Source organism: Trichechus manatus, unplaced genomic scaffold, assembly GCF_000243295.1.
Source record: "Trichechus manatus latirostris isolate Lorelei unplaced genomic scaffold, TriManLat1.0 scaffold00008, whole genome shotgun sequence".
Lineage (NCBI taxonomy): Eukaryota > Metazoa > Chordata > Mammalia > Sirenia > Trichechidae > Trichechus > Trichechus manatus.
Genome location: NW_004443944.1, coordinates 16,519,329 through 16,543,468, shown reverse-complemented (window position 1 = coordinate 16,543,468; position 24,140 = coordinate 16,519,329). Strand labels below are relative to the sequence as shown.

The following is a 24,140-nucleotide window of genomic DNA, read 5'->3' as shown; positions in this document are numbered from 1 at the left end:
GAAACTACCACTTTGGAGTTTTAGTGAAATATCAAGGAAATATCCACAGTTATCTGTAAAAGACTATTGAAATACTTGTTCCTTTAACAAGTACATATTTGTATGAGGTCAGATTTTCTTCATATTCTTTAATCAAAATAACATTGCAGCAGATTGAATGCAGAAACAGATAAGAGAATCCAGCTGTCTTCTATTAAGTCAGACATAAGATTTGCAAAAATATGAAACAAAGCCACTCTTCTCACAGAATTTTTTTGTTCCAGAAAAGTTATTTTTAATAAAATTGTTATTTATGTTCACATATAATGAGTTTATTTTAAACTGAGTTACTATTTCAAATATCTGAGGTTTAATTTAAAATATGGTAAGTATTAGTAGATATAACCCACATAACATAAGCTCTCTGGAGTTCTCAATTTTTAAGAGTGTAGAGGAACACGGAGTCGAAAAAGCTTAAGAGGCACTGATCTAGTAAATTTCTTCGGAACTGTCAAAGCGTTCAGATTCAACTTCAGCTTTTCACTTTGCTGTTTAGATGCGTTCTAGCACATCCAGTCTATGCTCCAGCTGCCTCTGTTCTGTTCTGTCTAAACATGAAGGAAGCCTGAGCTAACCAATGGCATTGACTAATTTCAGGGAGATTTAATTGTTGTCAATCCGAATCTTTTAGTAGTAACAACAAGATTTACTGCAGAAATCTAGGACTTTGAACAGCTGTATGACATTGTGTGGTATGTTTGGTCCTCAGTTGTTCTTGCTTTTGAATCAGAGATCAGCTGTTAATTTTCAGTGGAGACCTTGCAATTTGTGATTATATCCTTACTAGTTTGTTGATCCCTGCCACTAGGTAGTCAGCTCCTTGAAGACAAAACTTTGTCTATTTATTGCAAGCACCTTGCACAGCATAAAACCCATTGCCATCGAGTTGATTCCAACTCATAGCGAACCCTATAGGATAGGGTACAACTGCCCCATAGGGTTTCCAAGGAGTGCCTGGTGGATTCGAACTGCTGACCTTTTGGTTAACAGCTGAACTCTTAACTACTGTGCCACCAGGGTTTCCTTGCACAGCACAGGGAATGCTATATCCTCTATGTGGATAAGAGTGTGACCACTCGAAGTGGGTTTTGATTTTAACCAGTTTTGTTGTATGAGTGGTTTTATAAGAGTTTGATTACATTTTTGCCTCACATGTTCTTTGATAATCATGTGGTGTCTCCACCTTCATTTTCTGGACACTTAAAGGCAGGTTTTTGGTGAAGTACAGGAAAACGCTCTCTTAAAGTCATGAATCATGAAACTTGTGAACAACAAAGTTGTTTTTATAATTTTATTTTTTGTTGTTGAGAATATCCACAGCAAAACATACACCAACTCAACAATTTCTGCCTGTACAATTCAGTGACACTGATTGCATTCTTCAAGTAGTGCCACCATTCTCACCCTCCTTTTCTGAATTGTTCCTCCCCATTAACATAAACTCACTGCCCCCTAAGTTTCCTCTCTAATCTTTCTAGTTGTTGTTGTCAATTTGAATCCCATATAGTTTGAAAAATAGCACAGTGCTCGAGGCAGACATTCTTTACTAGTTAAGCTAGTTTTTTTTTTTTTTTTTAAATATCTTACTGTGTTTTTGGTGAAAGTTTACACAGGAAATTAGGTTCTCATTTAACAGTTTCTATACATACTGTTCACATATGTCACAGTGTCATATTGTGACATTGGTTAAAAGCTAGTTTGGTTTTAAGAAGACTTCAGGGGTTATTTTTGGTTTAAAGTTTAAAGATGATCTCAGGGCAATAGTTTTGGGGGTTCATCTTCGCCTCCATGGGTCCAAAAAATGTGGATTCCATGAGAATTTGAAGTTTGAAGCTATGTTTAATTTTCAGTTATTGAGTGGTATTCTTTTCCTCCTGTTCCTCAGTGCTTTATCTTCTTGCTTGCTGCAGATTTCTCCCTTAGATTCAAATGAATGAGGAGGGACTTTTTGTTAGTTCTCAAAAATTATGATGCAGAGGTAGATTTTTAGCTCCACATAGTATTTTTGGGGTCGGGTGTGTGAGTGGGTGTGAGGTTATTGTTCTCCGTAGGCTCTGATACTATTTAACCTTTTCCCCACCCTCCAAAAGGTAAATGATGTTAAGAAGGTTTTCTTCTTATATTATTGGGTTTGTTTTTTTTTTTTTAATTTTTTTGATATGTTTGTTCCCATTTGGAATCCACTCGACAGCAGATTTTTTTTAATCTTTAAATTGAAGATAGCCTGAATAATTCTGGTTGATTTGTTGTTTTGTCTGAATTTTTTTTAATAGATGGCCTTATCGGATATTTGTAGCTGTTTATTTTTCAACTGAGAGTGAAATTAGTGTTGCTGAACATTGGTATTCTGTACCTTGGTGGGATCACCATTATTCTGCACGCCAGTTGCTTGCTGTGTATTGCTTTTCATTCTTAAACAATAAATATACGCATATGTGAGGTATGATTATCCCCAGTTTTTGCAATTGGTAAGCTTTTTGCAGGTGATAAAAACTCTTAGTGAAGTGATGAAATTGAGATTCCACTCTCAAGTTTAATTCCAACAAAGTCCATTGTCTTTTTAATACTATATCACAGTAAATCAGCTGAAGTATTGAAACTCTTGAGTTTTATTTTCATAGGTAGCTTGAAGCCACTATATTTTCCGGAATGAGAATACCAGTGAAAAATGACATGTCAGAAAGAAGCAAAAAAGTTCTAGAAAGTCTTTAACCATCCCTCCAAAAATTACCTTTCTCTGTTTTTTAGAAGGATGTTGAGTTGGTCAAAAGTATATCTAATCATTGGGCAAAGGAGAACTATTGAACAAGAGGAATGATGGTAGTAGTAAAATAGAAAGAGGAAGGAGTATGTATTAAAATAGAGTTGCATACAAGCTTTCTTCAGTGGTTTTGAACTTACCGTATAGAAAGTGGAGACAGAAGAATGAACGCGAGTCAATACAGTGTGCAAAATGTCATAATAAAAGTATGAAAAGTGCATTAGGGTAAAGAAGGGAAAACTTTTTCTAGTTGGGAGAGTTGGGGATGATTTCACCACAGATCACAGTTGAGCTTAATCTTGAAGGATGAGTAGGACTTTTCTAGATGGAAGAAGGATGTGGGGGAGATATAAAAAGAAATTCGACTTAAGTTTAGAAACAAAATAGGAAAATTTTCAGTGCATAGGTCATATTGGTGGTGCTGCTGATGGTGGTGATGAGGAAGAAGTACGGCTGATAATATGTTGTTAGAATGAAGCTGAATTCAAGTTCGTGAAGCTTGGATTTAGATTTGTTCCTCTATATGAGGTAGATTTCGTATATTAAATTGTAGAAGTGATTGTAACCTTTAAAACAACTAAAGAATTATGCAGCTAGTTAGTATGCTGTCACAGAGGGTAATTTGATTTAGATGGAATTGGTTTGCTTAACTCCCTCTGCAGTGTGTATCTGTGAACTTCGTAACTCTGTTGCTCATGTAGAGATTGAGAAGTCTCTTGGCAACAAGCTTCTAGTTGCAACTAACACCCTGCCTTGGCTAATTGAAATGCCCAGTTCTGGTACTAGAGCCTCTGGGGAGCTTGTGTTTGAATTCGGCTTCATCAGGTTTAAACTGCAGCATAAATGGGAGGGCGCTTTGGGGTCAGCCAGTTTCTTGAGAATGAAAAGGCAAGATACAAAGAGAGAAGAGAGAATGAAACCTTGTGGATAAAAGAGCAGTGTTAATTTACATTTGGATATTTTTGGTTCAATTTATATATTAAAAATACGAAATTTTACTTTACCAGCCCCTTTGAAAATTAGGTGGCATTATAAACTAGAAAGAGAAATTACTAGAACCCGAGATTGTGTTGTTTTCTGAAACACATCTCCACCAGGGTAGTGCATTGTAAACACCAGTATGCTTATTCTCTTTTTTAAAAAACTATAGTCTGGTGGATTTCCTATGAGCTTGGTTCCCATGACACTTTATACAGTGCTCTCATTTTAACACTTACCAAATTGTGTTGTTGGAATTGTTTATATTTTCCTCTTCTGCAAACCCGAGTCTTCTAGCAGTTTGTGGTATCATTCATCTCTGTTTCCTGCACCTAAAATGGCTCTGGGCACCTAAGTGTTTGAGCTGAAATGGAATTAAATTGAAAAAATGGATTGTGTTATGTAGTTTATACTTTATCCTACTAAACATAAGAGGTCGTCAGCAACAAAACTAAAGAATATTGCTAGTTTTTTTACTTAACACTTTCCCTCTCCTTCTTTCCCTCCTACTTGTCTCCTTCTAGCTCTTACCCTCCTTACCAGGGTTGAATTGAAGCATAAAGGTAGGAGGCATTTAGTAGAAGAGCCATCCAATTGGTGAGGAAACTTCCATAGTAGTGGTTCCGTTTTTATGGACTTAACCTGCTCCCCTGCTCAAACCAAAATTGTAAGAGAGTCAACTTTGGAACTTGATTTTTGACTTGTGCTGTGTATACCTTTACATATGAATATTTTATAAATTTTTCCCAAGAGCAGTTTTTTTTTTCCTATTTGATTTGAATAGTCTCTGCTTTTACATAGTGCTTCAAGCAGTTTTGAATAAATCAAGTCCACAGCTGCTGTTTGAAAAATTTCCTTAAGTTACTGTGATTCTCCAGAGATACCCGGAAACACTCCCTAATTAGCATATTTAATCATACCTTGTGTAAGTCAGGAAACCCAGGTGGCATAGTGGTTAAGAGCCATGACTGCTAACTGAAAGGTCAGCAGTTCAAATCCACCAGGTGCTCCTTGGAAATTCTATGGGACAGTTCTACTCTGTGTGGTATAGGGTTGCTATGATTTGGAATCCACGGCAGTGGGTTTGGTTTTTTTGGTTTTGTGTGAGTCAGACAAACAAGCCTGATGGATCAACTAAAATACTGGTGGGATAATCAAAAGTTCTTGACCCTAGCGTTTAATCCTAGAAAACCTAAGAATAAAAATACTTGACAGATTATGTTAGGGTATAGTTCATGCTTTTCTGATCTCAGATTTTCTTCTTGCCATGAGAATCACTGACTGTTCATGTCAAGTGGAAATAAAGCTCATGAGTAATAGTAGACCACCACAAAGGACAACTTGTGGTTTGTAGAGTAATGGTTACTTTTTAAGGGCTTGAGGGGAATAGCTGCATTACTTCTTGCTCAGCTTGAGCAACTCTTTGCCTCTGCTCCTAGTATCATAGTGCATGTCCCAAACCCGGAATGTTGCACCTTCTCATTGTTCTTACTGATAATCTGATATAATAAGAAATTTTCTGGTTAGCTGGTTGGAGATAGTGTGATTCAACATTATAGATTATTTTTTTTGTGGGGGGGGGTGTCTTATTCCACGCATAACAGAGGGTGATAAAATGTCCAAGTAATATTTCATACCTATTTTGTTGGCTATAAAGTCTGAAAAATATTGTAGCCTCAGCTTTGCCAATCTAGTCAGTGTCTGCGTATGATCTAGTGGAGAGTCATTATGCCTCACTGATTTTCCATTTCTCTATCTGTAAAATGAGAACAGTAATACTTACATTTTGAAGGGTCTTCGTGTGAAATTGTACTGTATATGTGAAATGCCAAGCACTGTATTGCCACAGAAGTTATTCTCCCCCTCTGTTCTTCATTTAGGAAAAGTAAAATGTTTTAGTTGGTCTCTGTGCCAATATAGATTTACTGGGTAACCTGTAATGTTCTGGATTGAATTGTGTCCCCCAAAAATATATGTCAACTTGGCTAGGCCATGATTCCCAATACTGTGTGGTTGTCTGCCATTTTGTGATCTGATGTTTCATCCTATTGTTATAAAACCTAATCTCTGTGATGTTAATGAGGCAGTTCTCAGTCTACAGGATTAGGTTGTGTCTTGAGTCGGTTTCTTTTGAGATATAAAAGAGAGAAGCAAACAGAGAAGACATCTCATTACCATCAAGCAAGAAGAGCCAGGAGCAGAGTGCATCCTTTGGACCCACGGTCCCTGTGCTGAGAAGCTCCTAGACCAGGGGAAGATTGATGACAAGGAACTTCCCCCAGAGCCAACAGAGAAAGAAAGCCTTCCTCTGGAGTTGGCGCCTTGATTTTGGACTTCTAGCCTCCTAGACTGTGAGAGAATAAATTGCTGTTTGTTAAAGCCATTCACTTGTGGTATTTCTGTTATGGCAGCACTAGATAACTAAGACAACGTCTCTTCCCCATTTTAACACAGGGTGGCTTTTCTTAGGTTCCCAAAATAACTTCTTGCTTGCCTGATAGACACTGGCATTGTTGATTGGTATCATTTCCTCTTGGACAGGGGAGTACTTCCTGTATGCTTGTCCTTCTGACAAGTTGCTGTAAATAATCAAGAGTTTTCTTCCTGTCTGAACCCTAAATAACCAAAAGGAAAGCTGGTTAATGTTGCTAAGCCATATACCAAAATTTTCATGGTTTTTGAGCTGGCAAATATAATTCTTTGCTGCTTTTTAGCCTTAATCAGAGTTTAGGAATGTTCATTTTCTAGCTATCTGTGATACTCTGTGGATGTCTAAGCTTAAACATGTACCATAGCATGATTGTTATGTATAGATATTATATCCAACTGCTTATAGATTCTTACTCATTTTAAGTCTTAACATGGATCTGCTTCTTAATTTTCCAAATAATATAGAAATTTGTAATGTTAGATTTTGATAGTAGTGAAAGGTATTGTTAATTGCTACTATTCTATATTTGAAGTAATTGCATAGACTATCTTGCTTAAAGGTAAGCTTAAAGTGTATTGTTATATTACACTTTGGCAATACACCATTCAGTTCTTTCATGTAGAAACATTTTAGACAAGGAAAATAATTGTGAAAATGGCTCACAGATCTGAGTGGTAGAGTTCACATTAAAAGAGTGAATACATTTTGGGTCTTTGAATTCTGACTCAGTGAAAAGTTTCCCAACTTTTTAGTCCTTTCCTATACTGTGATGTCTGGGATTTGGAAGGCTTCTGTGATTGGATTGTGTGAAAATGTAGTGTATCTCTGTTTGAACAACAAATTGGGGGACATCTTTTCATTAGAAACTTCAAAATATATGTATGCATCTCACTATTGGATTTATGACCATGATTCCAAGAGCACAGATTACTTTTGGGCAGGTATATATTGTGATCATAAATACTTTTCTACTTAGCTGTATAGATGATAATCTTTAATTGTAAGGAGTCAGAATTTAGAAGGGCTTAATATTAATAGGCTGTCCTTATAATCAAAGACACTGTGAGACTTTTGTGCTATATTATTTGCTCTTTTAGCAACTCCTTATATCCAGATGGGTTGTAATTATACAAAATATAAGCTATAGAGTTACTGGTCTGTTTCTTAACCTTTAAAATTTCTGGGGGGATAATGATCTATTCATGGGCCTGGTGCTGGCTGCATCCCTTTGTCCTATCCTAATTCTTGACTGCTGACTGAAAATGGTCTAGGTTGACTGTGTATGCTAGATATTTGTCTTTCATACCTTAAAAGGAGTAATTTATCAAATTAAGTAGTTTATCCTTCCAGGTATATATGGTTTGGGTCTGTATATGCCATTGAGAAACAGATAAACATGCCCTGCGAGTAAAGCAAATGCTGTTTATAATTTTTAGAAGTGATTGTTATATTCATTTAAAATTAAGGTTAATACCAAAAGGAAAACTGTACATAAGAAGTGTTTGTTATAGTCATTTGTGCTCAGGAATTATTGTATTAGTTTTTACATGTGATGAAACTGTTATTTATTTCCGCAAACATGCTCATTTTCTGTTTTTCATGATTGAACATTTTCTTTAGCTTAGTAAAATTTAGGAGGTGTATTTTACTATACTTTGATTTTTGTTACACAGTAGTTCATCATTCATTCTGTGGACATTGTGGTCCTTTAGGCGTTGTACAGTAAATGTAGTACCAATGGTTATCCATATCTAAGTAAGAACTAGAAAAAAAAAAATCTGTCAAATCTGTTTCTTATAAAATGCTTGTCGTCTTTTTTTTTTTTTTATCTTAAGTAATTATACATTCATGTTTGTTTGGATAAACACCATTACCATGGTTTTAAATTTAAGTTAGAATTTTGCACTTAGTTATTTGGATAATGGAGCCCTGGTGGCATAGTGGTTAAGAGCTCAGCTGCTAACAAAAAGGTTGGCAATTCAAATCCACCAGCCCCTTGGAAACCCTATGGGACATTCTGCTGTGTTCTGTAGGGTCACTGTGAATCGGACTTGACTTGATGGCAGCGAGTTAATCTGGATAATTACCTCAGGATTATAATAGGGGGTATAAAAACCTAAGGATTATTGGACTCTGTAAAGTAATGTTGGAGATCCAGTAGTAGAGGGCCCTTTAGCAGCGTGTAGACTTCACAGTCATATGTGCATGTTATAGCTTGTTTTTCTGCTAGATCAATAGGAAGAGCCACATGTGTATGTGGATATATGTAGATATATTCATATTTCTCTATGTGCACATCAACATTAACCTCATGTATATAATTTTTTCCTGAGCCATTAGCAGGTCGTTCATGTACATAATGGCCCTTTTACCCTTTAAGAATAGGGATAGTCCTAACCACAGTATAGACTCAATGTCAGTAAATTTAACATTGATAAAATACTTTTATGTCTATTGCATTTTTGTTAGTTGATTCAAAAATTTTTTAATAAGCATTTTCCTCTTCAGTCCAGGGTCTTGTTGAGGATCATATATTGCATTTATTATTCCTCTTTAGTGTCCTTTAATCTGGAATATTTACACAGACTTTTTCTTTTATGATACTGGCATTTTTGAAGAATAGAATACAGTACTCTTGGGATTGTGTGATACGAGTATGCTTTAAAATCATAATATTGAGCTACTATTAATCAAGGTTATTTAAAATTATTTTCTCTATGTAGTTTAACTTTGTCATGGAACAAAAACACCAAATAACTCAGCTTTTCAGAGTTTACATTTTACTACTGAAATTACAGGTAAATCAAATTTTAATTCATGCCTCCTAGGTCATCTGTAAAGATGATGACATAGTCTAGAACTCCTGATTAACGATTGTGTGATTTCGATATATATTTTTTAAACTATATATTTTAAGTTTGATCAGCATCTTGTGTGAATTTTTACATTTTTATTAATTTGTCTCCCTGGTAGAATTTTGCCACCTAGTGGAAATTTATGTCATTCAGTGTATTTCCTGTAGAGTCTAGATGAAATGCTAGATGCATTTTAACATATTAAGAAAAAATATTTTAGAATGCCTGAACTTCATTAGTGGGCCTGGAATTCTTTAGAGCAATGACTTGTGTTATCCTAAGCAAGAGTTTTAGACATGAAATATTCTTAGTAAATGAAGGCTTAGTAGATGTCTTACAGTTACGAGCTACTGAGTATTAAAATCTGCTTTCCTTATCGAAAAATGCCCTACATTTGTCTTAATCAAATAAACTTTTTTTTTTGTTTATTGTTGTAGTTTAAGTGAAAGTTTACATTTCAAGTTAGTCTCAGACAAAAATTTATACATACATTGTTATGTGACCCTAATTGCTTTCCCTGTACTATGACAGCACACTCCTCCTTTCCACCCCTGATTTCCCATGTCCGTTCCACCAGCTCCTAACCCTCTGTGCCTTCTCATCTCACCACCGGACAGAAGCTGCCTGTTTAGTCTCATGTACCTACTTGAGTTAAGAAGCACACTCTTCATGACTATCATTTTATGTCCCACAGTCCAGTCCAATCTTTGTCTGAAGAGTTGGTCTTGGAAATTGTTTTAGTTCTGGGCTCATAGAGAATCTGGGAGCCATGCTTTCCGGGGTTCCTCTAGTCTCAGTCAGACCATAAATTCTGGTCTTCTTACTAGAATTTGAGTTCTGCACCCCACCTTTTTCCTGCTCCATCAGGGACTCTCTGTTGTGTTCTCTGTCAGGGCGGTCATTGGTGGTAGCCGGGCACCATCTAGCTCTTCTGGTCTCAGGCTGATGAAGTCTCCGGTTTATGTGGCCCTTTCTGTCTCTTGGGCTAATAACTTTCCTTATGTGTTTGGTGTTCTTCATTCTCCTTTACTCCAGGTGGTTGGGACCAATTGATGCATCTTAGATGGCCGCTTGGCAAGCCATCAAAGAAACTTTTAACTGAAGCATACTGTATTTTTTTTGTCAGTTAATATTAAAATAGTTGGTACTGTGTGGATTTTGTGAAAATGTCTTCAGGAGATTTATTGTTTCACATCTACTTTCTAAGTAGAGTATAGTAGAGTTTTAAAATGTTGTTTACACAATCTAGGTTTATTTTGTAGTAACAGAAGAAAGACACATTGGATGACAAATATTGAAGAAATAGTCCATAGAAAAAAATGTGCTACCTTGAAAATACCCTGAATAATTTAAACTTTTACCACCCAAAGACTTCTTTCCAAAGTACCAGATACGCTTGTATTTGGGCTCACCTGGGTAAAAATAGAATTCAGAATTTTATCAGTATAGAAGACTTAGTCTCTTTTTTTGTTATTAAGTATGAAGAAGATGCCTTATTCCTCGTGAGATATTCAGTGTACACATTATTAGTAGGGCTTGAAACATTTCTGCCTTTGTGTTGGACATTCTGTGTAATTAAACTGCAGTATGAATTCCGAGATTGTCTTCAGAATACTTATTTATGGTAAAGAATATTGAGCATTATCTAACCTTTTAGAGAAAGTAGTTCTGCATTATAAGTCATTCAGTCATACTGTACCTTTATAGAGTCACTGACATTTTATGCTTTTCTTTCTTAGTTGCTGATGTATATTCAAGATGAGTGGATTAGGAGAAAACTCCTTGGATCCCCTGACCACTGATTCACGAAAACGCAAATTGCCCTGTGATACCCCAGGGCAAGGGTAGGTGATTTATTTCACATTCCTTCACACCTCCTCCCTCACCTTTTGTTTAAAGATAAAATTCCAACTTACTGTTATTTACATTTTCTGGTTAGATTTTTTGTTTTTGCTTAATGTGATTTGCTTTGTAGTAAGTAGAGTGAAACAGTGATGAGGTAGACATTCATATAATGTAATAGAGGCTTTATTGCTGATTCTGATAGAAGCTAGAATATTAGATTAACAGTCTGTGGTACTGTAAGAAGCATTTCTGGACAGAGGAGGTAGGAGTTTAGTAGTCAGGAGTAGATGACGAAGGTTCATTGTAAGTAAGAATCTTTGCTGTCCATTAACAATATGTAATAAATGGATATTTTGGCATTTCTAAGGTTTCATCATTCTTTTCCTCAATGAAATTAGAAGTTCAAAAAGAAAGGGAAATAAATACTATAAATCAGTGTTACTCTGTAGCTTTTCTAGTATTGTGCCAAGGTGTAAGCGTCATTTGAATTTTGAAGTGATAGTTAAAAAATTGAAAACAAAATCTACAATTAATTAATAATAAGTAGCTACCATTGTTTTTATTATTATTTGTTAGTTGTTTTACAACCTCTACAAACGAAACACTGATTACCCCCATTTTCCAGATGTGGAAACTCAGGCTAACCTTGCCCAAGACCTCCCGGCTAACAAAAAGGTGGAACTGAATTTAGGTTTGCATGACTTTCCACTGTGTTGTACTACTTCTCCAAGGCAATGTTTTAATAGTTTCTATTGGCTGAATTTAGTTTGTTTACATATAAAGTTAATATGATAGTAGTAGGAGCTGATTCTGCTCACAGCTTTTTTGTGATAAGTATATTCATGGCTTCCTCCCCCCTCCCCCCGTTTTTTTTTTTTTTTTTCTTCTTTTTCCTTTGTTAGTCTTACCTGCAGTGGTGAAAAGTGGAGAAGGGAGCAGGAGAGTAAATACATTGAAGAATTGGCCGAACTGATATCTGCTAATCTTAGTGATATTGACAATTTCAATGTCAAACCAGATAAATGTGCAATTTTAAAGGAAACAGTAAGACAGATACGTCAAATAAAAGAGCAAGGTAATACAAAGTAAGAAAAACACTCAAGTGTTTTAGAAGGAACTTTTTAACTTTGTTTACGTTTTCCTTTTTGTTACCTTGTTTAGGTGGGAACTATTACTCATTGAGGCTAGTATATGTGGGAATGGATGAATGAGTTGACCTACCCAGCTTTTTAGGAAACTGTTAACAGAGAATTGAAAGAAGGCTAGCGTTGCCCACCCTGTCAAATGTTAGTTCTGTTTTAGGAAGCCATGGGCAGTATCTTTAGTAGTAAAAGAGAATTTAGTATATCTTCTGCCCTTCTGGGTAACTCTGAAATTTAATTTTAAAATTGTAGCATTATCTCTTACCAGGAAATGCTGTTTATGTGCGTGTACCTGTGGACACATGTGTGTCTGTGTCTGTTCTGAGGACGATTTGAGGGTTTATTTAATCTATAATTGATATACTTGTTATTTATAATACTGCCTTCTGTCTTTTCAGGAAAAGCTATTTCCAATGACGATGATGTTCAGAAAGCTGATGTATCTTCTACAGGACAGGGAGTTATTGATAAAGACTCCTTAGGACCACTTTTACTTCAGGCAAGTATAAAGGTTTTAGACACCCAGTAAGCTGGGTTGCATTTTGATTATGTTACCAAATGATTAAAAAAAAAAAAAAGATGGGATTTTGGTTAGGAAATGACAGCAAAAATAAAATGTTTCTTTTTATGAGACAGAACTCAATATTCTGAATATGATGGTAAACTTTTCTTATATTTTCAGTATATGTAGCTCGAAGAGACCTCATTTCTTTTAAAAAATACAGTTGCAAACTGGGAAAGCACAAAAAATATATAAAGAGGCAAGAAGGGCAAGATAACTTGTAATTTTACTTGTCAGAGGTAACATTTGGAAATATTTTAGCTCAGGCTTTTTCTGCGTTTTTGTCACAATTGATCATCTGGCACACTATAGTGCTATATTCTTGAGGAACTTCCAAGTTTTAAAAATGTGCATATTTTGTCAGTAGTTGCCTTAAATAGATCTGATCCGTTTAACCTATAGCTCCCCTTGATGTGTCAACACTCTCCCTTTCTCGACCTTGGGTTCCCCATTACCAGCTTTCCTACCACCTCCTGCCTTCTCATCCTTGCCCCTGGGCTGGTATGCCCATTTAGTCTCGTTTTGTTTTATGGGCCTGTCTGATCTTTGGCTGAAGGGTGAACCTTAGGAGTGAGGAGCTAAAAGGGTGTCTGGGGGGCCATACTTTTGGGGTTTCTTCAGTCTCTGTCAGGCCAGTAAGTCTGGTCTTTTTTTGTGAGTTATAAGTTTGTTCTACATTTTTCTGCAGCTCTACCTGGGACCTTCTATTGTGATCCCTGTCAGAGCAGTCAGTGGTGGTAGCCGGGCACCATCTAGTTGTGCTGGATTCAGTCTGCTGGAGGCTTTGGTAGTTGTGGTCTGTGAGTCCTTTGGACTAACTTTCCCTTGTGTCTTTGGTTTTCTTTATTCTCCTTGTTCCCAAAGTGGTGAGAGCAGTGGAGTATCTTAGATGGCTGCTCACAAGCTTTTAAGACCCCAGACGCTACTCACCAAAGTAGGGTGTACAACATTTTCTTCATAGTCTGTGTTACGCCAGTTGAGCTAAATATCCCCCGAGACCATGTCCCCAGCCCTCAGCCCAGTAATTTGGTCCCTCAGGGAGTTTGGATGTGTCTATGAAGCTTCCATGACCTTGCCTTGGTGAAGTTGTGCTGACTTCCCCCAGTACTGTGTACTGTCTTACCTGTCACCAAAGCTACTACTTATCTATTGTCTATTTAGTGAGTTTATCACTTTTTACATCCTCTTAGTAAATTCTCAGTAAGGAGTAGTGTTATTCCTGTAGGTTGAGTTGGCATCAGGTGGAAAAATGAAGACCTAAGGATGATTGTCTTATTTTTAAAAGCTTCTTTGGAGATGTAATTAATTCTGATTCTATGTTGACCTTATTTGTCTTTTAAAAAACTGTCTTTTTTTTATTATTTTGTAAAATCTTGTAGCAATGATATTAATATTAGTAAAAATAGTGGCTGATAGTTGTTTGCAGTAATTAGTGCTAAACCAAAAAACCAAACCCATTGCCCTAGAGTCGATTCCTACTCATAGCGACCCTATAGGACAGCGTAGAACTGCCCCATAGGGTCTCGAAGGGAGCGGCTGGTGGATTCGAACTGCTGACCTTTTTGTTAGCAGCCAAGCTCTTAACCACTGCGCCACCAGGGCTCCAGGTTAGTGATAAGGTAGGTATTAAAATGTGATTCCATTTTAGGCATTGGATGGTTTCCTATTTGTGGTGAATCGAGATGGAAACATTGTATTTGTGTCAGAAAATGTCACACAATACCTGCAGTATAAACAAGAGGACCTGGTCAACACAAGTGTCTACAGTATCTTACATGAAGAAGACAGAAAGGATTTTCTTAAAAACTTGCCGAAATCTACAGGTAGAGTCTTGGCGTATGTTTTCTAGATATGTTGTTTAAAATATTTCCTTGACCATAGCTTAGAAAATCAAATATATCTTTTTTTTGGAAGCCAAGTGATCAATCTAGAAAAGTTAATAGCAAAATTTTCAGATATGATCTTGTGAATTCAGAATTTGGTGTACGTTTCATGGAACTAGAGTACATAGTGAGTTATTGAGATTTCTGTTGAAGTTGAAATTTTTCCAGTATTTTGTATGTTGCTACTCTGAAACATTAGTGGAGATATTACTATGGTAGATACGTGTAGTGAGAAAATATAGCTTGAATTTTTTATGATGGTCATAGACTGAATTGCCAACTTTAAAGAAACTCTTCTTAATTTGTTTTCCAAAGTTAATGGAGTTACCTGGACAAATGAGACACAGAGGCAAAAGAGCCATACATTTAATTGCCGTATGTTGATGAAAACACCGCATGATGTACTGGAAGACATAAGCCCCAGCCCTGAAATGCGCCAGAGATATGAAACAATGCAGTGCTTTGCCCTGTCCCAACCACGAGCTATGATGGAGGAAGGGGAAGGTAAGAGCAATCATATGTTTGTGATGTTTCTGAAACAAGTAACAGACAAACTTCTCCTTTTGTAATTTCCATTGTTGGAACTCTTCTTCTTGAATTCATTTTCCTACTAGCCTAAAGGTATACAAAAGGTAAATGTAATTCTTATCTGGTTAAATTTTTTTTATCGTAGACTTGCAATCCTGCATGATCTGCGTGGCACGCCGCATTACTACAGCAGAAAGAGTGTTTCCATCAAATCCCGAAAGCTTCATTACTAGACATGATCTTTCAGGTAAGAACTTTGTGTGTGTGTATTCATTTTTAAAGTGTTTTATAAGTGTCAGTGTTTCTACTGCCTGCATTGTCATTTAATTTCCTATATCCACCGTAATGAATGTTTTGTATGTGTTATTCCCTTTGTTTCTTACATAAAACCCTAAGGGAGATTTCATTAAAACCCTTTGCTCGAGAATTGGGTATATTCAACACTTAAGAGTCCCCAGATAAAAGAATCTAAAAACAAATGTAGAGACATCTGGCTCCTTCTCCAAATAGCATTTTGGATCAGAATTTAGTATTTCTTTTCCGTAACTTCAGACCCACTTATCGTAAAGAAAGAAGATTTTAAAAAATAGATGTAATTTAATGAGAGTTACTGGGCGTAATTCCTGACATCTGAATAAGGTGCGCCTGACCCAAGCTCTAGTGTTTTCAGTTGCCTCTTATGCTTGTGAAAGCTGGACAGTGAATAAGACTGGAGAAGAATTGATGCCTTTGAATTATGCTGTTGGTGAAGAATATTGAATATATCAAGAACTTCCAGGCAAATGAACAAACCTGTCTTGGAAGAAGTACAACCAGAGTGCTTTTTGGAAGCAAAGATGGTGAGACTTTGTCTCATGTACTTTGGACATGTTATCGTGAGGGGACCAGTCCCTGGCGAAGGACGTTATGCTTGGTAGATGGTTAGTGAAAAAGAGGAAGACCCTCAAAGAGATGGATTGACAAACAGTGGCTGCAACAGTGGGCTCAGGCATAACAATTGTGAGGATGGTGCAGGACCAGGCATTGTTTCATTCTGTTGTACATAGGTTGCTATGAGTCAGAACCGACGCAACAGCACCTAACAATAGCACATGATCTTCAGTGTTGGTTTGCCATTTTGTAACCATGGGAGTAAAAAATTAAAGACGATGGGCAGTTGATAAATGCGCGTTGATGAAATTCAATGGCATGGCAATATTATCTATACTTACCTTCAAGCCTATTCTTATCATCTGAAACCCTACATGATGATGCAAAGGGTTTACCATGTATGTTCCATCTCATGGATGGGAAAACAGGCTTGGTGAGAGAGGGGTTGGGTTATTTGTCTGAGATCATGGCTAATAACAGAATTTGCACCTTGATTTGCCTGACTTCAAAGCCCGTGGTCTTTGCTCTGGATAACACTATACTTTTACCCTATAATGTCCTTGTGGGTGCTCTGTAGCGATTTAACAAAATGGAGCAGGTGTAAATAAATACAAAACATAGCTATAGTTGCTGTAATATTTTATTGTAAAAAATAGCTATTTTCTCAATCATTCAACCTTTTGGTACTAGGCCTAGTTGCCTGTTTGAGGCTGCTTGAGATTAATTTGCACAGATGTGGAAAAAAAAAAAGAACCCAAAAAACAACAAAGTTCTTTATTCTGGATTGTCAGTTTGTCTATACTGATGGATACTAATTTATATTGGAAAAGTTTCTCTTTATTTGGTCACCTTGAGAAAATCAAACATGGCGACAGGAGTTTTTATCTATTACCCTTTTAGAGTCGGTGTTCTTCTGAGCCTTGTTGTAATTTGGCAGTCTTAATTTTCTCTGTAAATACTTTACATTTTGTTATCAAAGATAACTAAAACATCTTTACCTAAGCAGTTTAACAAGATAGCATCTTTAAAAATTCTCATTAATATTTTTTCTTATTATGGAAGGAATACATGTTTATTTATAAAAGCTAGAAAATACCTAGCAAAAACAATCAAATGTGTTTTTCTAGTTAACATAATTTGAAACCGAGAGCCATTTTACATAATTACAGTTGGTATCTTCCGGTTACTATCTGTTATTTCGTAGGAGGTTTGTTACATTCAACTCATTACTTGTTTTGGCCTTTGGAGAGAGGTTTTATAGTCTGTCGCTGGGGTAGCTACCTGTTCCTTCATTCACTATTTCTGAGCATCTATTTTGTTTTTTATGTAGCTCAGGGCTAAGCTTAGGGGAGGCGAGTGAGAGGAGATCATCCCCAGTCTGGGCACAGTGCACGTGTGTTTCTTCTTTTCTGAAACGCGTTTGTCCCTCTCGTTATTCATTGTTTCTTCACTAATCAGACTTTTTATTTGTCACTATTAAAAGTCTGAATTTTAAACAGATTCTTGGACTTCTGTGTCATAACCATTAACTCATGCAACTTTAGTGCCGGTCTCATCCTCAGTAGCTTTTTCAGAACTACCTTAACTATGAAGCTTCATAAGTTTTCCCAATCTGTACTTGGTGTTCTTTAGCATTTTTACTTTTCTAAGGAACACATCATAGGGAGGATAGACTGGCAAATCTTTTCTATATCTTTCTGTCTTGAATCAATTTATTGAGTGCTTCTTTGAAGTCATTTGCCCAGTTGTCCAGGGCTATTATCTTCATCACCTTTTGGAGTTGGTGGACCTGTTGGTGCTGAGTGTAGGCAATCATTTGAATCTGAGTGTTGCATTTTTTAGTAAAATCCCCATAGAACAGATGAAACAAATAACTGTTGATAGTCTCGGAATCACCATGAGTGTCAATCATTGTCATTTTTTTGACCATGGGACACATTTTCTCATGGGTAAGATCCATGCCATAGAAGTTGATTAGACAGTTTTTGCCCTGAATAATCCCTAGTAATTCCTTTGAATTTTCTAAATGCAACTTTATTGTTCTGCAGATCTGCTTCAAGACTCACTTCAGAAACATAATTCTTGAGACACTCAGATGTGATTTTGGTTCCTTGAGTCCTTGTGACTAGTGTTTTCCTGATATTTCTTATATTGAATATAGCTGGGGCTTTCACATCATATCCGTCTTTCTTAGAAAATGGATCAAGCACTTTCTTCTTGCTCTCTTTTTGCCTCTTTTTGTAAGGTGCTTGTTCTTGCAAACCGCCATGATGCTGCTCAGAGGAAAAAGGCTTAGCTATTTTCAAAGGACCGCTGTCTTCAAAAAACCTTTTTCAGTTTCATAGCAATTTTGAGTATGTACATTTGGTCTCTTCAGTATATTTGATGCTAAAAAATTGGCAGAAACTTGCAGAATTGTAGAAATGAGAATTGGTTAGCCCTCTCAGTTTAGACTTTAAGTGTACAAAAATGCAGTCACCTCAGATGGAAAGAATTATGCCTACTAGCTGTTGAGGCAGGGTTTTTCTTTAGCCTCATGGTTGCAGAACAGAATATATTCAGATTAACAATTTTACTGGAATGTGTTACCTTTTTTTTTCTTTTTAAATGAAAATGAAGCCTTAGATTATCTGAACAAGTTATACTCTATGTGTTCGTAAGGGAGTTGTGTGATACATTTTTACATTCATTCAGCAGAACATTTAGATATAAGAGTGTTCTGCAGGATGATGGCCTTAAAGAGAAAAGCTCTGGATATGCCAGAAACTTAGGGAAGGTGGAACAGTGATTGAGTATCTTTTATTTTATTCTTCAGTGCTAATCCACACAGTAGACAACCAGCAGACAACCAAGAAATACTTCTGAGTTTGATTTAAATCTTTTATTTTCTGGTTAATAGGCAAAGTTGTCAATATAGATACAAATTCTCTGAGATCCTCCATGAGGCCTGGCTTTGAAGATATAATCCGACGGTGTATCCAGAGATTTTTTAGTCTTAACGATGGGCAGTCATGGTCCCAGAAACGTCATTATCAAGAAGGTAGTAAATTTTCGGATTAACTCTTGATCTTGTTTGTCATTTTGTTTGATAGTCTGTTATAAAGTTGTAACTATATATATGGTATTAGTTGTCATGGCGTGGGGGAGAGGTGAGATAGAAAAATGATTCTTGAGTTAATATTTTAGCCTTTTCTTAGTTTTGGTGCAGATTCATTGTTAACATTGGATTTTGAAAATGTTATGCCTGAAGAATGTTTTCTTCTTCTCTCCTACATGAATTTATTTTGCTGATTGTCATTACTACTACTGAGATATTTTTCCCAATAGCTTACATCCATGGCCATGCAGAAACCCCAGTGTATCGATTCTCTTTGGCTGATGGAACTATAGTGACTGCACAAACCAAAAGCAAACTCTTCCGAAACCCTGTAACAAATGATCGTCATGGCTTTGTCTCAACCCACTTTCTTCAAAGGTAATGATGGATTATTGTGTATTCTCATATTAAATGCAACAGTATTCTCAAGATGCTTTATTATTAATGTAAAACAGGTGAAAATTTAATGAGAGAAAAAGCATGGAGCTATTGGATTTGCTGAAGTGTGTTTAGATTCCTGGATTATGATTTGTTTTTTAAGGTTATATTTTTCTTTGAAAATGAGTATTTGTTCATTAAATAATCACTTCTTGAGAAAGCTGGGGAATGGGAAGGCTAGTGGGTGAAAGAACATGTAAAATCTGACCACATCTGTTACCTTTCATTTGTAACAGTATATTACATTGCTTTTAAGGATTTAATATAAAATTTGTATCTTGCCTTTAAGAATAAATGATAGTTAATATTGGTGTTGCTAATGATACATGAGCACCACTTGGAGGTGGATAATTACCATTAATCACCTTGAGTGACTTTTAGGCTAGGTACCTCCATTTACCACTCTTAGATATGTGACAACTCTAGTTAAGCACTGGTAGGACCCCTGGTGGTACAGTGGTTAATTGCTTGGCTGCTAACTTAGAGGTTGGCAGTTTGAACCTACCCATCAGCTCTGTAGGAGAAAGACATCTGATGATCTGCCTCCTTAAAGATAACCGCCAAGAAAACAGTATGAGGCAGTTCTGTTTTGTCATATGGGGTTGCTATGAGTTGAAAATCGACTCAGTGACACCTAACAACAACACCAACAAGGAGTCCATATAACATAGCTGTTGGCACTTCTCAGTGCTGTAGTGGTGTCACTGATTTAGATTCTGCAGCTTGTAAAAAATATGTACTTAGGTTAATATCTATGTTGGAATTGTCACTAGTATTAGAATAGTGTGGAAGAAGTTAAGTTCCTGTGTGCTTAATCCCTTGTTTATCTGATTCAGAGCTTTGACACATGCTTGTCATTTTTTTAAGTAAAATTCTGATGTTGTGTTTCTTTGCAGAGAACAGAATGGGTATAGACCAAACCCAAATCCTCTTGGACAAAGCATTAGACCTCCTGTAGCTGGATGCAATAATTCAGTAGGTGGCATGAGCATGTCACCAAACCAAGGCTTACAGATGCTGAGCAGCAGGACCTATGGCCTGACAGACCCCAGCACCACAGGGCAGATGAGTGGAGCTAGGTATGGGGGCTCCAGTAACATTGCTTCAATGAACCCTGGGCCAGGCATGCAGTCACCATCTTCCTACCAGAACAACAACTATGCTCTCAGCATGAGTAGCCCCCCACACGGGAGTCCTGGTCTTGGCTCCAACCAGCAGAATATCATGATTTCTCCTCGTAGTCGTGGGAGTCCAAAGATGGCCTCACACCAGTTTTCTCCTGTTGCAGGTATTTATAGTGACATTTCCTTTTCTTTTTCAGTAATTATTCTTTTCTCTCCGTACCACTATAATTCTTGTAAAGTTAAATCATTTATGATAGAAACTTTGAAGTATTAAGTGGGTTTTGTTATCGTCTGTGATAGTCTAACTCTCTTTCCTAACTTTTCTCCAAATCCAGGTGTACACTCTCCCATGGGATCTTCTGGCAATACTGGGAGCCACAGCTTTTCCAGCAGCTCTCTCAGCGCCCTGCAGGCTATCAGTGAGGGCGTGGGGACTTCTCTTCTATCTACTCTCTCTTCACCAGGCCCCAAGTTGGATAACTCTCCCAATATGAATATAACCCAGCCAAGTAAAGTGAACAGCCAGGATTCCAAGAGCCCTCTAGGCATATATTGTGACCAGAATCCAGTAGAGAGTTCAATGTGTCAGTCAAATAGCAGGGATCACCTCAGTGACAAAGAAAGTAAAGAGAGCAATGTAGAAGGGTCAGATAATCAAAGAGGTCCTCTGGAAAGCAAAGGTCATAAAAAATTACTGCAGTTACTTACCTATTCTTCGGATGACCGAGGTCATTCCTCCTTGACCAGCTCTCCCCTGGATTCGAGTTGTAAAGACTCATCCCTTAGCGTCACCAGCCCTTCTGGAGTCTCGTCTTCTACTTCTGGAGGTGTGTCCTCCACATCCAATATGCATGGGTCACTGTTGCAAAAGAAACACAGAATTTTGCACAAGTTGCTACAGAATGGGAATTCGCCAGCTGAAGTAGCCAAGATTACAGCAGAAGCAACTGGGAGAGACACCAATAGTACAACTTCTTGTGGGGAAGGGAATGTCAAGCAGGAGCAGCTAAGTCCTAAGAAGAAAGAAAATAATGCGCTTCTTAGGTATCTGCTAGACAGGGATGATCCTAGTGACACCCTCTCTAAAGAGCTACAGCCCAAAGTGGAAGGCATTGATAGTAAAATGAGTCAATGTGGCAGCTCTGCCATTCCTAGCTCGAGTCAAGAAAAAGACTCTAAAATCAAGACAGAAACAAATGAAGAGGTAATTTTTCTGTATATTCCAGCTTAGTCATCATTACATTTTGGTGTTAGAAAGATAATGTATACAAATTGTTCTATTTTAGGTTTGTTTATAGGAAGTTAATTTTGAGTTATTGTTTCTTTGTATTTGTTTTGGACATCTGTTAAAGTATATTATGATGCAATTGAGAAGTATTGGATGTGTATGTTTTAAAATGTGGCTCTAACTCTTTAGTAGCAAATTTGAAAAGTTTCATGTGAGGTGTTTCTTGTTGGAATGAGCAGAGTGGTTCATTAAGGGTATGGTAGAGGTACAAAGGAGGAAAATTTTTTTTAAGCAACAGCAATTTTGATTTGACCTAAAAATCAAGTTTCATGTACATGATCTCCCTCTGTATAAACATTTCGCAAACTCTGCTTGAGGGATGCTATTCCAGGAGATTTTAATATGCCTCTGAGCAAATTAAAGGCTCAGAGAAGCTTTACACTTAAGATGGCTGTGTAACTTTCTTTAACCTACTATTTACCCAATTTATTGGCTGAAAGCCATTTTGGAGCACACCTGTGAATACCATGCTGAACATCAGCCTGTTGCTTTATTATTAGTCAGTGCTTGTTTCCAGGAAGTATGTATGGATGCAGACATCTCTTGTCAGCTAATGATCACTTTAGTGCTGGTGACTAGTGTTAGCTGGAAAACATCCCACAGCTTGAGAATTAGTTCACTGTCTAGTGTAAATAAAAAATGTGTGATTTATCTCAGTAGTTTAAACTGTTCTTTCTTTGAGGAGGAAGAATAGAGATAGGGGCCATAATAATGTGGGCTTTAAGTTGACCACTGTCATTTTAGGTATATAACTGTATTTTACTTGTTCCCGTTTTATGTATTTTGATGAATATGTTTATCCCTGTATATCTAGTAATAATCACAGATTAATTAAAAAATTATTTTCAGGGACCTGGAGACTTGGATCATCTAGATGCTATTCTTGGTGATCTGACTAGTTCTGACTTTTACAATAATTCCGTATCCACAAATGGTAGTAGTAATCTGGGAAGCAAGCAACAGATGTTTCAAGGAACTAATTCTCTTGGTAAGGAAAGAAGTAGGTTTTATTTTTGTTGGCTTTTAAATGTTTCTGTATACTTGCATGTACTCTTACACTAAGACCAGGATCCAGCTAAGGTATATAACTTACACATATGCTGCCTCTCAGTTTCCTGTACTATTTTACAGTGTATGCATTTTTAAAAACTTTCTGGAATTCTCCTATTTTTTCATTTCCTGTTTCTCATGAATATGATGCCAGTAGTCATGGCTATTATAGGAAAATGTTCATCTTTGGTTATTCCAGATGAGTAGTAGGTGCTAGGGTGTCTATTTTTCTTAGCCACAGAGAGTTGGATTAAAACAAAGCAGAATTATAGATTAAAACCTATAATTAAAACTAATGGAGTTTTCCTTTTTGGTGTTTGCTGGTCCTTACCATGCCCTTTTCCTATTGCTACATGTTTATTCATTCATTAATTTAACATGGATATGTTGTGTGTAATCAATTGAAAAAAGAATAATCCACAGTTAATCTAGAATGATGGTTATTTGTTTTCAGTGCTAACATTTCATAAAGTGAAATGCATAGTCAAATCAATCCAATAGATTGGACAAGGAAAAAACGGTGTTTAGGAGGAAATTTTATATTTCATTCTGTGTTTGAGAGAAGCTACTTAATTAGTATCTATGTGAAAGAACCTGCAGGAGCTTAAAACATTGGTGGATTTTTCAGTATTGAGTGAAGCAGAATATGGATGACCGTATCAGGCTATAGAACAGTGCCTAGTACTTTAGCCAGCACTGAGATTCTTGTCTCTACTTTATTTGGAATACGAGGCATGGTTGTTTTTTTTTTTTTGTTTTTTTTTTTTTGGCTCAGTGTTTATTTTGTAAAGGAAGACAGTGTTTGGTTTAGTAAGAAACGCATGCTTGGTGGGTAGTGGTGGTATTTATGTCTTGTACTTCATTATTTGTATATTGAATCATGAGGGGATATTTACGTATTGTATATTTTCAGCAGGTTTGAGAAGTCCACAGTCGCTGCAGTCCATTCGTCCTCCGTATAACCGAGCAGTGTCTCTAGATAGCCCGGTGTCTGTTGGCTCAAGCCCTCCAGTGAAGAGTATCAGTGCTTTCCCCATGTTACCAAAGCAACCCCTGTTGGGTGGGAATTCAAGAATAATGGATAGTCCAGAAAATTATGGCTCAAATATGGGTATGCTATTTCTTATTAGTAGTTACAATTAAAAATTTCTTTTGGGAAAAGCAAATTTAAAATACTTAAATAATAATTGGGATTAAGTAATAGGTTTTTGAATAACGTTAGCATAATGTTTCTTTCATGAGTATCCTT

The 24,140-nt window shown here is 36.7% G+C and overlaps 1 protein-coding gene and 1 pseudogene across 1 annotated transcript in view; one reads left to right on the top strand and one right to left on the bottom strand.

The window, feature by feature from the left end:
• Positions 1-24,140, top strand: part of NCOA3 (nuclear receptor coactivator 3) — a 50,596-nt gene that overhangs the window by 10,077 nt on the left and 16,379 nt on the right. Inside the window, exons 2-13 of the mRNA XM_023741470.1 lie at positions 10,804-10,908; positions 11,812-11,984; positions 12,450-12,550; positions 14,262-14,436; positions 14,812-15,000; positions 15,170-15,271; positions 18,794-18,934; positions 19,192-19,369; positions 20,326-20,717; positions 20,889-21,757; positions 22,691-22,829; positions 23,808-24,020. Of these exons, the coding sequence (XP_023597238.1) occupies positions 10,823-10,908; positions 11,812-11,984; positions 12,450-12,550; positions 14,262-14,436; positions 14,812-15,000; positions 15,170-15,271; positions 18,794-18,934; positions 19,192-19,369; positions 20,326-20,717; positions 20,889-21,757; positions 22,691-22,829; positions 23,808-24,020 (2,758 nt within the window). The 5' untranslated portion in view covers positions 10,804-10,822. The remainder of the gene's footprint in view (positions 1-10,803; positions 10,909-11,811; positions 11,985-12,449; positions 12,551-14,261; positions 14,437-14,811; positions 15,001-15,169; positions 15,272-18,793; positions 18,935-19,191; positions 19,370-20,325; positions 20,718-20,888; positions 21,758-22,690; positions 22,830-23,807; positions 24,021-24,140) is intronic.
• On the bottom strand, positions 16,000-18,405 carry LOC111822923 (40S ribosomal protein S3a-like; annotated as a pseudogene).